Here is a 16,399-nt window from a genome sequence, read left to right as displayed (position 1 = left end):
CCTGGACAGGTTCCCAGTCCTTCACAGTGCATACACAGAGAAACACAGGACCGCCAACGATGCACACAAACACTCACACCTAAGGACAACCTTAGAGAGAACGATTAACATAACAGTCATGCTTTTGGACTGTGGGAGGAAGCCAGAGTACCCAGAGAGAACCCATAAATGCACAGGGAGAACATGCAAACTCCATACAGAAAGACACCAGGCTGGGATTTTTAATTAAACATAATCATTTTACAGGATAAAAGCATCAAATCATGGCATCATGAAAAAAAATACAGTACTGTAAAAACATCCAGTCGGTGCTCAATCTCTACAGAAAGAACTGGATATCGATGCACACTTTGGGACATTCCTTTCCCAGAGTTGCTTCCAAACAAGAAGAATGGATTATGGTTCGCCTGTTCCTGGCTCTTTATGGACCAGAACCTCCACCACCTTAGAATGAGTTTTAGTAAACCAGTGCCTGTCATTTGATCTAGTCTGCAACTCAGGTTGATTCTCACAAATATCTTCTGCCCAAAGCCTTTCAAGAGATGTTGACTCTGAGGTGGGCAACCAGGTTTTAATGTCCAACATCTCATTTTTTCCATTTAAAACGTTTTGGATTTCAACCTGGGACCTGGTGGTAACAGAAATGAAGATTAATTTCTTATGTTTATTTTGATATCTGCTTTAGAATAATGCTGCAAGTCAAATTCTGTTACCTGAGCAGGTGAGATGCAGGTGGGGTTGCTCCTTCGTGTGGCTCATGGGTTGATTTATTCCCTGTTTTAGGATTTTTCACCATTATCCGTGAACTCAGACGTTCCTAACATACACATACATTGCTTATAATTGGTTGGCTATTTTAAAACAATGTTTTGCTCTCCAAGGCAACAACATGAGCATAAACAGTAGTCGTGAGATAAAATGCATCCCACGGTTTAATTTGATGTTTTTATCTTTGTCTTTGATTGCTCTTCTTCAGCACTTTTCTTCCGTTCTTTGATTTTGATTTTCTCCCAGCATTCAATTCTGCACATCTCCCTTAATTTCTAACATTAGCATTTTAATGAAGCTGATTTCAGGACTTGGACTTGGGCTTTGCAACATGTTGATTATTGCCTTTTTCAGCCATTCAGTTTTAGATTTACTGCTGTGTTTGGGATTATCATCCTGTGGATGGCTTAGTGTGGGCCAAGCTTCAGCTGGTGAATGTATAACTTCAAAATTGACTCTTGAACAGTGTGGCCACAACTTGTGGCTTCAAAACAAGCTCCAATCATTATTCCTCCACCACCATGCTTGACAGTTGACATTAAGATTGTGTGTTATTGCCAAACAACTTTAACAGAAGAAACTTTCTCCAACTAAGTCAGTCTTGTTCAGTGGTTTTCTAATCCTGCTTTGAACTTCAACCCTTAACATGCTAACCGAAGCCAGCAGAGTTAGAAATGGAGCTCTTGGTGGTCAGACCTTGGTCAACAGCTGGCAGAATGTCAACCGTCTTAAATGTTTTTCACATAATGATGTACTTAAATTTGTCAGTGAAGCCATGTGAATTGTATTTCCATGACTGAACTTCATCCACGTGGTTGTATTTCTGATATGATGTCAGCCTCACCTGTGTGTCCATGTTGGGGGACTGTGGCAAGGCTGAGATGAAGGGACTGGCCTCCTCTCTGTGGCAGTGGGCTCTCAGAGTGTGGTGCATGCTGCTGGAAAGGACGTTGAGTCTGAACAACAGTTCATCTACCGAAATCTCCAACTCTTCAAGAACATTGGTCTGAAAACAAAAAATCAGCTTTTACTGAATGTAACAAGTGTTGCAGGATGGATTTTATGGTAAATGTAAAATGTTTCTTGATCTAGTAATCAGGCGCGTAGTTAGACCTGGGCTTCCGGGGCGGAAGCCCCGGATGTTTCCTAAATAGCCCCGGACTTCTTGATAAAATAAATTTAGAAGTATCAAAAAGATGCAGCCACAAAATGGTATTGGACTTTACATTTTTATTGAAAAACAATCAGATTTTTTCAATTGTGTTCCATATAATCACGTCCCGCTCCGCCTAACCTGACAATGAGTTAAAAGGAGAAGAAAAAAATGGTTATTTGCGCACTCGCAGCACCATGAATGTGTAACTACGAGCACAGCCAGAGACGGACTCCATTCTGGAGACGTCCAGAACAGGAGTTTACTCCAGGTCGACCTGCCTCCTTCATTACCCTGAAAAGTTACACTAAGCGCCTCAAACAGGGATCATTTCAGAGGAACCGTGGAGCCAACCAGAGAGGGGAGACTGGTGGGTGTGTGTGTTCAGGAACAGGTGGACACCGAGTGGTATAACCCAGACGAAGATAGCGGTAAAACCTGAATGCTGACTCAGAATGGGCTAATTGTAAGTTACAGCTAATCACTGATTCACCCAGCAACACATGAGGTGGAGGTTCACTCTAATAAGCATCTTCAGGGTCATGATGAGGAACTTTCACGTGAGCTACAGGTGAAGTTAAATGATCTGTGATAGAAAACAGTAGCAACCTTCTCTGTGAGCTTCTAGCGGGATTTGCATCATAATGTGAAAATATTTGGTCCTTTACTTCAGTAAAAATAAAAACATTTAATCCTAACGTAGCTGAACACATTGAAAGTCCTTCAGATCAACACATTACATGTCATTGCTGCAGCCAGTCTTATAGTCTAGTTCTACATGTAGACAGAACCAAGTGTTGCTCAGTAAACCAGGAAAATATCTCCTGGTGCCAGTAAGACGTAGTAGAAAAAGTAAGCCTCCCTGTTTTCTTTCATATCTTCTGTGCTGATTCTAAACATGCAGCTGTGGGTTTAAAGATGCAGGATAATTAAGAAATAAATCATAGCAATTAATCACAGGTGGACCATTGATTAGTGACCATTTATTAACTTTTATTTTTCTGAATTACACATGTAATATTATATAAACTAAACTAATTAAACAAGGACACAGTTTTACTAAAGGTAAGACATACATACCATATGTATACAGTTATTAATAACTGTAATATTAGTACTGATAAGGTCCAGGACGAGGCTCTATTTTAAACACCACAACTTAACATCCTTTCCTCTCAAAGTGTTTAATAGTAAGAACTGCACTAATGTCTCACATGCTCAGTGCAGAAGAAAAGACAGGGTTGAAACAGGTTTCATTTATACTTTTTTGGCAGGCCAAATTTCTTCAGAAGTGGAATGAAGGGCTGAAAAGATGGCGATAAAAGAGAACAGGTTCATAATAGAAGGAAGAATTTTAATAAAATGTTTCAAAAGCTCTTGGCATAATAAAATAAATGTGTTTTAGGATTTTACCATTTACTAAGATTTAGGAAAATCAACTTTATACCACTTTCCTTTTTTGAAATATAAGAATAAAGACAATGGAGCCTCAGGAGTGGAACACTTTGATGAGAATGTGACATTTAAAAAAGGTTATTTATGTAGATGACAAAAGAAGCACATTTATCTGACCCATAGTAAACATCTCTGAGTTTAAGAAAAAGTTTATCAGCAAAGATTCAGATTAAGTTCTTTTCTAAAAACCTCAAAAGGTGTCATTATTTGCTTCAGCAAAATGGTTTTTCATCAGGCCTAAACTCTGTTTCTCCTTGTCCCTTATTCAGCTTCTAACAAAAATTAAAAGTAAAATTATTGCAAACCTTTTTTGTTTGATTCACAATAATTTACATTCAGTCTAAAACCAGCCAAGACAGAGAACTGGTACAATATGTCCTATATTATTTTAATTTTAAATTACCTAGAAATTGTCTTATTGAAATCTAAGTATTTTGGATTTGGGCTGAAGCCCCCAATGTTTTGAGATCCTAAAAACGCCCCTGCTAGTAATCATCCTAAATCTCTGCTCTAGTTGCAATCTGAGTTACTGGATGTCTATCTTACATCATCATGCTGATTCCCACTGACTCCCTGCAGCCCCAAATCTAAAATCTCAGAACCAGTACAACCAGCAAGCTTTTACTCCTATCTACAAGGCTGGAGAGGTTCCAGCTAATTAAAGAGTCCTAACATGGCATGAGCAAATATTAGTACAAGCTATAGGGGATTTTAGCACAAAAGCAGATATGTACTGTCATGCTAAACCATTTACGTTTTCTATAACATGTAAAGTGCTGCTGCGCCAGAGTATCTGTGGGTTTTGTGTTTCTGCTCTGTCTTCTGAAACACTCTGCCAAGGGAGCCTGGTTCTGCTGGAGGTTTCTCCCTGTTAAAAGGGAGTTTCCCTTTCCACTGTTGCTACATGCATGCTCAGTATGAATGATTTCTGCCAAGTCAGTGACTCGATGCCATCCACTGGGTTTCCCTGGTTAGAAAACATTTTACCAACAGGAATAATGAACTGAGCTATATTGCGTTGTTTTATAACAAGAATTGAACTGGAATGGCTTTAACTGACTTTGACTCCGTCTATATCCTGAACTGTATAAATATTTTTGTATATAGACTGATTTTTTTTAATGTACAGTGTCTTGTGGTGACATTTTTTGTGAATAAGCCTTGTATGAATAAACTGAATTGAACAGATTTATATTATGGTGAAACTGGGCACCGTGTGGCTCATATATGGAAGACACAGCCGATCCAAGACTCTCTGCCCGATTTCCTGTAAAGCTACTTATGAATAAAAGCCTCTGGTGCCACAGAATCTGTAACAAATTGTTGGAAGATTTATACATTAATTATCATTGCTTAGTTTAAAAAGATTCTTTATCCTTATGATTTACCATTAAAATACATTTTAATTTATTTAGTTTGGTGAACTTTGATAGAAGCGGTTTGAATACTTTTCACATTTGTTTTCGAAGTACTTTTATGAAGTATTAACAGAATTGTCATCTTGTCTTAGACTTGCATTTGGGTGGTTGCTATGCAAACTGAGCAGGAACTTGTGTGTGTGTGTGGAGGAGTCCTGGAAAGCAGTTTATTCGCACCCCAGCCATGCTTCATTGCCTTGGATGCCAGATGTGGACGTGTGCTGTATCAGTATACGGACAGAACCAGTTTTATTCAGTAGGACCTGTATTTGTGAAACTGTGTGTAGCCACACCCACGATGCTGTAAGATGAGCATTTTTTCCTTTCTTTAATAAAAGGCTGTGACACAGGGCAGCTCCTCTGAGAGAATGGACTCTCTCTCCCTGGCCAGCCAAAGATAACTTTGACTCGCTTGTGTCTTCATTGCATACCTTCTCTGAGTTTATCATTATGTCTAACTCTGACACAAATAAATACATTATAATGTGTAGTTTTCACATGCTTTATTTAATTTTCCTATGTATTTTCCAGCTTAATATTTTTCCTTACCCTTCTTTTATCATTGTCATCCGTCCTTGCTTGTCTTTGCCGTCCAGTAAATTCAGAAACCTTCATTCTTAGGTAGCATAACAGTTCTCCTGTGGTAAAATTAAAGTTCCTGCTCTGAGATATTTTAGCAGTTTTCACCAACAAGGATATCGCTCCAGTTATCTGTAAGAAACACGTGGCTGTCAGGGCACAGTTAGTTAAATATCTAAAATCCTCTTTTAAACACAAATTTTAATCAGTCTGTTAACTAATTACATGTGGGTGGTTAATAAAACAGAAATTAAATTGGAAATTAAATTGTACCACTGTCATCCACACAGCAGTAGTTGTCAGACACAGAACGGCCCAGTGAGAGAAACCCTGCCCTGAGTGGAGGGCGCTCTTGGTGACCCGGGGCCCACGGTAATGACAGAGCAGAGTCTGCAGGGAGCGGGGAACAGAGCTGAAAGCCCAGGAGCTCTCTGTATGCAGCAGATTACTCGAACAGGACAATGCCAGCAGAAGGATCAGACCTGAAACCTTCCAGGTAAAAGTGCATTAGTTGTTTCTCAAACGTTTCTATAGTAGAGTTTCTAAAATATTATTACTGTATAATGTGTTTACCACAGGCCATAAGAGGCTGGAGAGTGTCTGTGAAAGGACTGCAGCTGAGGAACTTAAGGTTCTGCTCACTTTAAGCACAGTCACACATTTCATGGTAAGGAGGAAGAAGATGACGCCCCAGAGTGTCCGAATTTTCTGCAGAGACAGAACGCATCTTATTTACAATATGATCTACCTAAATACACACGTGCCATGTTTTTATAGTGCTATAAAAATTCGTTGTTCCAGTCTCTCACCTGTTCCCAGTTGGCCACTGTGCTAACGTCAACATGTCCTCTGTGTTGTGTCTGCAGCAAACTCACAACTTCCATGATCATGGTGGAGTGATAGATAAAACAGGCATAACAGACTAGAGTCACTGTCAGCAGACTGACCTGCAGAAGAGAGACACAGCAAAGAAGTGAAGCATTTTATGTCCTTTAAATTGTAATCAGGTATGTTTCTAACTTTATTAAAGTTTTCAGACATATTTTTTCACTTTACGGTTTAACGGTAACAGGCTGACTTTTCAAAAAGGTCAGTGTGGTCCTGCATTCATTGGTGTGTGTCTGAGTCTGAGTAGGTGAGTCCTTAAGTGTGTGCATGTCTCCCTGTTTGTCCAAGATGTGTGTTGATATGAAGGAGGATTTGGATGACTCACATCCAGCCACATGCAGGGTCTCGTCCAGTATCCCATCAGCCCTTGCTGTGCAACAGTGAACACTTGATTGCAGGGTTGTAGTAGCGAGAAGAGAAGGAAGAGCAGCTGGTGGTAAAGAAGAAAACACATTACATACTTTGGTCTGTATAGTTCCAGTTTCCTCAGGTGTTTTTACTGCCGGGTTAAAATGAAGCCTTTACCTTGCAGACCATAGTGACATGGTCCCACAGAGCAGGAGTGTGTAACAACTTCACTGACTGGACTTTGACAGAGTGCAGCAGTGCACCATCAGGCCTCTGCTCAGTGATCAGGCTCACACTGCTAAACAAGTGAGGCGCAGGGCTGTACAAGGTGAACTGAACCTTCAGGGCCACCGTCTGTCTGCTGATCCAGCTGCTTGAATGCAAGGTCTTCAGTTTTGATGCAGCTTCAGACCTGCAGAAGAGTCAAGCTGACTTCTTAAAACAATAAAACCAACATCACAGAATCAGCATCAGCAGTTATTGGCTTGAGTGAACCATGTTTGTGTCTGCGTAGGTCTCACTTTGTGTGGCCAAAACGGACTGTAGCAGCTTTCTCTGAACAGGGGTGATCACATGTCCATGGATTTGTCAGCATAGCATTCTGGGATATATTAAATACAAGGATGAGTGTAGTGAATGGATGGTTGGCTTTTGAATAAAGCACTCATCTGAAAATACATTTAAGACACATTCAATAAGATATGGATTTAAAAAACAAATTGTTTACCTAAAACTGTACCAAATATTTTACCACAAAAATTATGCAATATTTCTAACTTACCTGAAATATGTTGGAAATATCTTTCTTCTCTATGACAGGCTCTCCAATTACAATGTGTGGTTGCTGAAAAAATGATTTATTGTAACATACAAAACACTTTATTATTATTATTTCTTTGTTATAAGCCAAAAACAATTGACCCTTTATGTATATTTTATAGATAAAATGCTAATTCATATCAGAAGTTTGGATAAATTACTGGATTTTTGTTTTAGCTCACCTCGGTTTTTGCTGATGAATTCTGGTACAATAAATCCAGCAGACTCGACCGTGTCCACTTCCACCAGTCCTCATGGGATTTTATGGAGGTGAAATAAGAATTGCTCCTGCCACAAGGTAAAATAAATATTTTTATTCTATGTTTATCAGTTAAATCTGGATTGCATGTATGATATGTACGTTTGTTACCTCATAAAGTGTGTCATTATGGCTTTGTTGAGATTCTGATGTTCTTTCACTGAGCTGCCAGAGATTATACACACCATCAGGAGAAGCATGATAGCACAGAAAAACAAATCCCTGCATGACAAAGTAAAGAATGAGCTCTTGTTGCAAACCTCTTCAAATGTCCTTAAGAACACAAAGACAAACCTGAGTGTTTCATGGATTAGAGCCTCTCTCCTTCTCTTTCCACGAGTTTTCCTCAGTTCTGCTGGAGTCGGCGGGTGTGTGAGACGCAGGCACCGAGCCCTCTGCCGAGCCCAGAGCAGCTGGCAAAACAAGGAAACTGAACATTAGCATCTGAGCAGAAAATACCACTGATAATACATTCACCCACGTCGGGGTTGCAGAGGACTGACGTCTAAGCCGGCAGAGGAATGTTAGAGTATAACAGGAAACCAATCCATCAAAGAGCAACAAACAAGCCTAAAATCAACATGTCTGCAACTAAGAGTGATCAGTTAATCCACCTGCATCCAAATCTATTGTCCTAGCATTTCAAAAACTTTTTCTATAGGGTTAAATTAAACAAAAGTTCAGATATAGCAGCACCGAGTCTCATTTTCCACCTTTTCCACAGATGAAGAGGTCTCCTCACAGAGAGCAGATGTTGTTAATTGTTCTCCTGGTCCAACAGCATCAGTCTTGTTCCACAGGTTTGTTTCTATTTGCGACTTCCTTACGCTGAAAAAACAATGGAAGTGTGCTGCTTTCTTGTACCAAAAGGAGACAATCATTGCCACGGCTGATATCTGGAGAAAAACAATGAATAAAATGGTATTATTGATGGAGGAAAAAAAAAATGTTTCTAAGCTTGGCTGAAATGCATTTATTTTTCTAAGAGTTCTCATTGCTATTATTACCAGAGCTGGTTGAATGATGAACATACAACCCATAAGAGAAACACAAAGCGAATGTGTCCAAAGCAGAACCTTGCTGCTGCTGAATCTGACAGAAACACACAGACACGTATTGATAGAATATTATTGACATATACTAGTTTTTTCTTTAAAACAATGCACTACCTCAATCCATGGTCAGCTGTGACCACCAAGCATGCGAGAGACAACAGCCCACACAGCGCCCAGGCCAGATAGCAGCACCAAAACGACGGTGGTCTGAACTTGTTTCGAACGGGTTGATTTCTTCCAGCTGTTTGAGTTTCAAACCGAACCATCTCAGGTGAACATTTTTCAGCTTTTCCTTCAGGTGCGTGATCACAATTTTGCCCTTTTGAAATTAGCAGCACTTTGTGAAGCGCGGGTCCCTCACTGCCCTCAAATACCAGAAGATCAAGACTCTTTTTGGCAATGCCTGTTTGGATTGTAGACTCTTCATCTGTGCCTTTATTTTCATGAATGGAGGAAACCGAGAGGATATCTGCATCCTACAACAAGTAAATATACTTTAGACAGTGCCTTACATTACTTTAAAAGAGAAGTTATGGTAAATAAAAAAAAAATACTTAAAGGTCAACCTGGTACTTCTTCTCCAAGGCTTCCTGTGTCCACTTCCAACGGCTGTGCCAAGACACATGATAGTCTAACTCCCTATTGTTTACTGAAGAGGTTTCTGCAAAGAGATGTTAAAAATAACACACCGAAAAGGTAGCGTTACACAAAGGCAAGACAAAAACTTGAAGAAGCAAAAAACACAAAGCTTGATGGAGCTGGAGTCGAATCAAACCTGACCCTGAAAATCATCTTGTGCATTTTTTATGCAATTTTTACGTTGAACTCCTGATCCCATCAGTTTGTTCCCCGTCAATCGAAACAAGAAAGAAATCAGTGTTGCTACAGGTAACACAACCATCACACTTAGAAGTCCGGTCGTAACAGAAACAACTGACATATCGACAACGCCCACCTCGAATGGCAACTGTAAATAGGAAGGGAAAAATAACATCGGTGCATGTTATGCACGTTACCTTGCAGTATATATTTTACTGAAATTTGAATTGATGGAAGAACAAGACAGAGCAAATAATTGCAAGGTGGAATGAAAATGATATATGCTTTTCACATTAAACAGTGGTGTCTCTTTGTATTCAGGCCTCTTCACTCTAATATCCCTAAATGAAATCCACTGCAACCAATTAGTAAAGTCACCTAATTAGTTATTAATAGCACTGGACATCACCATGAATTCAGGATCCCCAGAGTAAAACATAGTGGTGGCAGCATCATGCTATTGAGATGCTTTTTTTCAGCAGGGGCAGGAAAGATGGTCGGTTTGATGGTTGCATTGTTAAAAAAGTTCAAAGTCTGTGAATACTGTTGCAAGGTGCTGCACCACTTATTCCCCCGTATTTCACCTTTCAAGGTTGCGTCAACCCACCTGATCATCCGTACGTGATATGATGACAGTGTTGGCACATGCATATCCCAACACCAGAAGCAGGCAAACACTGAGTCTTTGAGTGTGTGTGAATGAGCTGGGGCTGGGGCAGCTGTACACACAGAGCCACATGTGGAAATCAGCCAAGTAGTCAGAAAACCTGACCAGCAGCGTCTGCAAGAATGCAGATAACAGAGAGTCACACTGAGGCGTAGATTAAATTACACGTTATGTTTGTATCCAATTGTTGCACCTTAGCTAAATGTATTTCTTGAGAGCCGATACGCAACATCCTCTCCACTTGCCCATCCTCTTTGCTCACAGCCAACCAGCACTCACTGACAAACACCCATGAGGTCGCCTCCACCTGCCCTCTATTCACCTGGAACACAAGCAGTTAAACCGTCCACCCTTGTGGTCAGACCAAGAGAACAAACTGCCATTAAAAGCATTGAAGAAACTAATGTTTTACCTCTGACACAACCACTTGTTTGAGGTACCAGTCAGGAGAAGGTCCAGAGTTGTCATGCCAAATGTGAACCCCCCAAACTGGGCCCAGGCTGACGGCTGCACTGTGGAGACCAGAGACAAAGCAAAGTTTCTTGACAGTATTAATAAAACATTAGCAGGTAAAGTTCCTTACACATTTTATGTGGGAATCATTGCTATATTGCTAAGAAAACATAAGGGTTTTACCTCACTATGAAGGTGTCTTTAGTGTTTCTTCTAAACAGAGTGCACCCTGGGACTTGAAGTTCTTTTGTCTGTGAGAATCCATTTTCACCATACAGCACAATGTAAACCTGCCAGACATGTAAAAGTTGCCAAACAGAATTCAGATCTTAAATTTATACTTGAACCTAATAAATTCAGCATTTTGTGTCTTGATTATTAGATTTTTTTTTTGTGTGTGTGTGTATAATGTTGTGTTGTGTGTGTGAATAACAGCCCCTAAAACATCAAATACAAATGCTATAGTGATGCAGAACAGTCTGGAGAGAAGTTTTTGCATGAAACACGTGATCTTTTAGCACAAATCCACAAATAAATAGCATAAGTGCTTGTAAGCCCCATCAAAGTTCATGAACATGGATAGACTTACTTTTGCAGTCATATGGGCTGCGGAGCAGAGACCAGTGTGAATGCAAACAGCATAGAGAAATGGGTCTGCTGGACTGTTGTCAGACACGTAGTGGACCCTTTGATTCTCCTTGGACACCGCATCAGCTCTCTCAGACCAGACGAGTCCCAGGATGTACAGGAGCAGAAGGATCGCCAAAATAATGAGCACCGTCAGATTACTGGATTCGCTGAGAGACAAAAAAGCAAAGTCTTTAAAATAAAACTTGAGCCTTTGTTCCCCAACACCCTTTCAAAATTGTAAAAATTAATCCCCAAAAGAATTATCATAAGCTCATGTGACAATGAGATAAAAATGAGACAGGAGGTCACCTTAGGAAGGGATCCAGATCACCTGTGTCCTGGCTGCTCAGAATCTGCTGCTGAAAGACGGTCAGTGGCCTCAGCTGGAAACAACTACATTTAAACAATATCAACGGTATTTATTTTGCACTATGTTAAAGTGCTGGATGTTCTAAAGATATGCCCACACACAGTCCATGTCTTACCTGCAGGTAGCTGCAGAAGACGTGTCTGTTTGATGTGTCCTGCAACCATGGTGCGTCCAGTCCCCCTGCTCTCCATCCCAGGACACACACAGGCTGCTGTCCGCTGTCAGACTGTAGCTGATCTGTTCTCTTTGTATTTTGCTCCTGGGTAGTCTTTTAAAATTGGCATCCAGCAGGGCTATGTGGGCGACGCCTGCAACTGAACATTTTGTGGATTTGTTTTTGTCAGATTATTTATTTTTCATTCACCAGAAATTCTTATGAAGCCAAGGCAGTCTGATCTGTCTAGAAGAGCAAGCAAGTTAAAACCAGACACTGTCTGTTTATTAGGAGTAGTCTCACAACGGTATTTTCCCTATTTTCATTGCAGTCTCTACATGCAAAATTTAATTCAGCGGAAAGTTGCTTGAGTGAGTAAAATGCAGAGGTCACTGTTGAAACCAGAACCTCAAAGCAGTCTGTTGCAAAGAAACATATACACAAATAAAACTGCAATCTTCTTTTATACAAACTAAAATTTTACATTTAGACAAACCATTGCTACCTTGCTTAAATAATAAGGAAACCAGCCTCTAGGATGAAACAACGGCTGAAAAAAAGGATGCAAAGAGAAATCTCTTACCGTTAAGGTAGGAAGGGGGCAGAGTTACACGTATGACATTGTGCTCCCACTGGTGAATCCTTTGCAGGTGGTGCATGCTGGGAGTTGGCCTCTCAAACATCCTGAGACAACCAACAATCGTGATCTAGTTTCATGTTATTCGTTGAATTCATGACAATTATTATGTTTTTTTTATGTTACAACCACACATTTCATTCACAGAATGTGCTAGACCAGGGGTCTGCAACCTGTGACTCTGGAACCGCAAGTGGCTCTTTGGACTTTTCAAAAAGGCTTTTAATAACTTAAAACAAAGGGAAGCTAGTCAGATTTTATTCAAAGACAGATGGAGCTGCATTCAATGCAATCCTAAAAAAAAAAAATACATTAGGCTAGAAAGGACTTAAGAGTGAGGCGGAGGTTGAGTATTGAGCTGGACAGGACCCTTAAATATACAGCCAGAGGTACAATGGAATAGCTAAGATCAAAGCTTAGCTGCATGCCAGAATGGCCCAGTTAAAGTTCAGACCTAAATCCAACTAAGAATCTGGGGCAAGACTTTATATAAGAAAATGTTTACTATCCAATATGACTGAGCTATTGCTTAGATGTGCAAAGCTGGTAGAGACATACCCCAAAAGACCTGCAGCTGTAATTACAAAGAAATGTGGTGTTGATCAGAACAGCCGCATATGAATCCACATGCGTGCCACACTTTTCAGATTTTCATTTTTAAAAAATAATATCATGTATTATTCTCCTTCCATTTGATTCTAACATTACAAAATGTGAAACGGTTCACAGCGTGTGAATACTACAGCTAGGTGCTGTTTGTGTCCTCATTGTGAGTAATGAAGGAAGTCTACCTGAAGAGAAGCATGATGGGAAAAGGCTTGCTGGATGGGGGTGTGAGCACCACTGTCACCTGGATAGCCTGCAGTAAGAGCTGCTGACTGATGCTGAAGTTGTGGTAGTTGACCTGGTTACGGTGAAGGATGTACTGAGTGGTGGAGCTTTCCTACAGCAAAAATGTGGTTAGAAGGAATTTCTCAAGAGCTTCACAAGTTTCAATTTCACACGTAAATCAGGAATGACATGAGTTAGTTAGACACAGAGTTCTGGACAACACGTTAAATGAAAAACACGTTTGAAAGAGAATAAAAGAGACGACATACGTTTCTTTGGGGAAGTTGCACCTCAATGTTTATTGGCTGAGAGAGTGAAGGAATATGGATTTTTTTCCTTGTGCTGCAGTTAAACAGACTAAGATCCACCACTGGTCCAGCCAGCTGGGATAAGGATTTGGGAGTAAAAGCTCTCCCTGTTTGAAGTTGTGGAGGACATTTTTCCCTGGGGTAATAGTTGTGGCTGAGCTCAGTCAGCACTCGGAAGACGCAGGGTTGCTGCTCTCTCAGTCGAGTCCTTACAGTGTGAAAGCCAAACACACTCTGGATCAGAGCAGCAGGCATGTGGATGGTGGTGAAGCCACTCCTGATGATCGTGGAGGTTCGGTTTTGGGTTGAAGCAAGCAAAGTGATAAGGCCGGTCCTAACTGTGTGCACTTTGGCCTCATGGAGCAAGATGTGTCTCTGGAAATAAATTAGATACAATGAATGCCAGTGGAGAACGATTTTAAAATAGTTTGAAGAAACATTCCTGAACGCACCAGCATCAAATCTGCTGCAGACTGCAGAATCTCCTCTACAAGCTGCATCAGCCGCTTTGCTGGAACTTCTCCTCCATGTTCCAGGTGAGGACCAGCAGATGGGCGCTCAGAATCCTTTGTGTTTTGTGCGGTAAGTGATCCTGGCCCTAATACATGGGTATTGTTAAAATTCCCTGGTGTTTCAGGTGTGCAACTACAACTTGTGACCACTTGGAGGCAGTACGACAGAGAGTTGATCAGACTGTAGAGCATGTCCTGGTTAGCACTAAACTCAGGCAACTTCTCTGAAACAGACCGGACATGTGATGCTACACATCTGACACTCGTTATTGTCACCTAAAGGAGATAAAAAATATGATCAGAAACCGTTTTTATCATTCAGGATATTCAGGACATTCATCCTCTCACCTGATTTGTAATTTGCAGAAGCTCATTCAGAATGAAGATATTGTCAGCCATTGACATCTGAAATTAAATTTGTATTGAAAACAAATGTGTATAAACTGTTAGCAGATTGACTTAAGGAGTGCAATGTATGTTTGTCTGTACCTCATCACTGCCCTTGAACTTGCATAAAGTACAAATGAGCACATTGCGAATGTGCATCTGCGCACGTGTGTTATCCTCAGCGTCCCGGCTCAGTCTGTTTAGGATGCTGGTCAGGAGACTGATGTAGTTATGGACCTCCACAAGATTTCCAAGCTGCACAAGAGTGGACAAGTTCCTCAGACTCTTTGAGCTGGAGGCAATAAGAAGAAGAGTAGCATGTTAGACTCCTGCTGCAGCTCAGATGCTGTACAGTGTGCATCATTGAAGACCGGTTGTTGATGCACAACATATGTAACTGCAAGTCCAACTGCAAAAATGTTAGAAAATGATATAATCGCTGCCTCTTTTTGACATATTTGAACAAAAATCATGTCACAATCAGGCCTTCAAATAAAGTTGGTACATCTTCAGAAATGATCTATTTCCAAATACTTTTTTCCAAAAATTTAAATAAAGTTGATATTCTGATGTGAAAAAGTAAATAGAACCTGATGCTGACCCATTTACAAAATCCAGCATGCCAACAAAACTGCCAACAAAATCATACAGAAAATCCGACCACAGTTTCAAATCCTTTTAGGATGCATTGTTGACTTTTTAACTGAAAGCTCTCGGGTAGATGCACACGTCAACACAGAAATGATCATTTCTTACTTGATGCTTTGTTTATAAAGTGGTTTCAAAGTCATTGAAATTTCCGGTTTGGTTTACTGTTTTGTTTTTCCCGAAAATGCACATTTTGTATAAAAGGTTTAAAAAAACATTTAAAAAGTTTTCTTTTTTTCTTTTCTTCAAATGTTTAACAAATGAACCACTTCTCTTCAGAAAATCTAGAGTCTGAGAACTTTTTTTTTTTACTGAAATAAAACACAAATGTCCAAAATGGCTCCTCAGTGAAACACGAACGGATCGACTGTGTCCCTTACAGCTTCAGAGCAGGATCATGATGAGAGGATGAAGAGGAGGAGGTGTTTCTGAGGAAGCTTGGTCTGACTCGGACGGTGACGAGACAGGGTTTGGTGTCTGAACCAGAGCTGCTGCTTCTGATTTCAGTGTAGATTCTTACTGAAGAAAAAACAGCGTAGGGGTTCATTTAATCCAACAAGCAGGAAGAAATCTCCTCAATAAAATGAAGTTGATGTACAGTATATTAAACCTCATTAATCAGTGTCTTTGTGCCTACTGCTCACCTTTATAGTCATCACTGGGGTCACCGGAGGGGAGGCTGAAGTAGTACTGGATGTCTCTTCCCTGGTACAGTATCCTGGGGGGCCTGCCTCCTACACTGAAGCTGTACTTGTACTCTAAGTCCTTACAGACACACAAAAACAACAATAGAAAGAGGGAGAACACATGGGGAGCTTTTTACAAACCACAAAGTCGGGTAAAAGGCCAATCTAAATGCTGTTCTCCATTTCTGAAATAACATTTGTTGACTTTCTCAAGGAAAATGTAGTTAATAAGTTAAAGCATAAAACCTGTCAGGGTGAATTGTTTAGGAACTGAGGACTAAAGGAACATTGATTTAAAAAATAATATGAGCACCTTATAATAGCAGAATGTCATGTGGAAGTGGATCTCACTTATGAAGCATTTGTTAAAGAGTTAAATACACAACAGGTTTGTCAGGACATGAGTCCATACCTCACGTCCTGAGGTGCAGAAGATGCTGAAGGGAGTGTGTAACTCCATCCCTTCAGCAGGCTGAACCTGGCAGGTCATGCCTTCTGGGACAGGGTTGGATTTTAGGAAGAGCTGAGTCCAACCAATCAAATCATTATTAAACT

The 16,399-nt window shown here is 40.4% G+C and overlaps 1 protein-coding gene across 1 annotated transcript in view; it reads right to left on the bottom strand.

The window, feature by feature from the left end:
* Window positions 1–218: 218 nt before the first annotated feature.
* LOC124858513 (polycystic kidney disease 1 like 1) overlaps window positions 219–16,399 on the bottom strand; it is a 28,149-nt gene continuing 11,968 nt past the window's right edge. Inside the window, exons 18-52 of the mRNA XM_047350582.1 lie at window positions 16,257–16,399; window positions 15,803–15,923; window positions 15,539–15,677; window positions 14,613–14,802; window positions 14,472–14,528; window positions 14,064–14,399; window positions 13,573–13,986; window positions 13,264–13,415; window positions 12,419–12,519; window positions 11,797–11,995; window positions 11,621–11,704; window positions 11,271–11,478; window positions 10,865–10,971; window positions 10,641–10,740; window positions 10,422–10,550; window positions 10,169–10,342; window positions 9,523–9,709; window positions 9,309–9,403; window positions 8,857–9,218; window positions 8,695–8,779; window positions 8,401–8,583; window positions 7,982–8,100; window positions 7,799–7,909; window positions 7,611–7,716; window positions 7,391–7,453; window positions 7,131–7,210; window positions 6,787–7,021; window positions 6,587–6,691; window positions 6,183–6,320; window positions 5,947–6,081; window positions 5,647–5,862; window positions 5,344–5,505; window positions 1,613–1,774; window positions 714–817; window positions 219–628 (exon numbers count right to left, since the gene is read on the bottom strand). Coding sequence (XP_047206538.1) covers window positions 397–628; window positions 714–817; window positions 1,613–1,774; window positions 5,344–5,505; window positions 5,647–5,862; window positions 5,947–6,081; window positions 6,183–6,320; window positions 6,587–6,691; window positions 6,787–7,021; window positions 7,131–7,210; window positions 7,391–7,453; window positions 7,611–7,716; window positions 7,799–7,909; window positions 7,982–8,100; window positions 8,401–8,583; window positions 8,695–8,779; window positions 8,857–9,218; window positions 9,309–9,403; window positions 9,523–9,709; window positions 10,169–10,342; window positions 10,422–10,550; window positions 10,641–10,740; window positions 10,865–10,971; window positions 11,271–11,478; window positions 11,621–11,704; window positions 11,797–11,995; window positions 12,419–12,519; window positions 13,264–13,415; window positions 13,573–13,986; window positions 14,064–14,399; window positions 14,472–14,528; window positions 14,613–14,802; window positions 15,539–15,677; window positions 15,803–15,923; window positions 16,257–16,399 — 5,534 coding nt within the window. The 3' untranslated portion in view covers window positions 219–396. The remainder of the gene's footprint in view (window positions 629–713; window positions 818–1,612; window positions 1,775–5,343; window positions 5,506–5,646; window positions 5,863–5,946; window positions 6,082–6,182; window positions 6,321–6,586; window positions 6,692–6,786; window positions 7,022–7,130; window positions 7,211–7,390; window positions 7,454–7,610; window positions 7,717–7,798; window positions 7,910–7,981; window positions 8,101–8,400; window positions 8,584–8,694; window positions 8,780–8,856; window positions 9,219–9,308; window positions 9,404–9,522; window positions 9,710–10,168; window positions 10,343–10,421; window positions 10,551–10,640; window positions 10,741–10,864; window positions 10,972–11,270; window positions 11,479–11,620; window positions 11,705–11,796; window positions 11,996–12,418; window positions 12,520–13,263; window positions 13,416–13,572; window positions 13,987–14,063; window positions 14,400–14,471; window positions 14,529–14,612; window positions 14,803–15,538; window positions 15,678–15,802; window positions 15,924–16,256) is intronic.

This window comes from Girardinichthys multiradiatus, chromosome 21 (assembly GCF_021462225.1).
Source record: "Girardinichthys multiradiatus isolate DD_20200921_A chromosome 21, DD_fGirMul_XY1, whole genome shotgun sequence".
Taxonomy (NCBI): Eukaryota; Metazoa; Chordata; class Actinopteri; order Cyprinodontiformes; family Goodeidae; genus Girardinichthys; species Girardinichthys multiradiatus.
The sequence above is the reverse complement of the archived record's forward strand: the minus strand, read 5'-3'. Positions and strand labels throughout refer to the sequence as shown.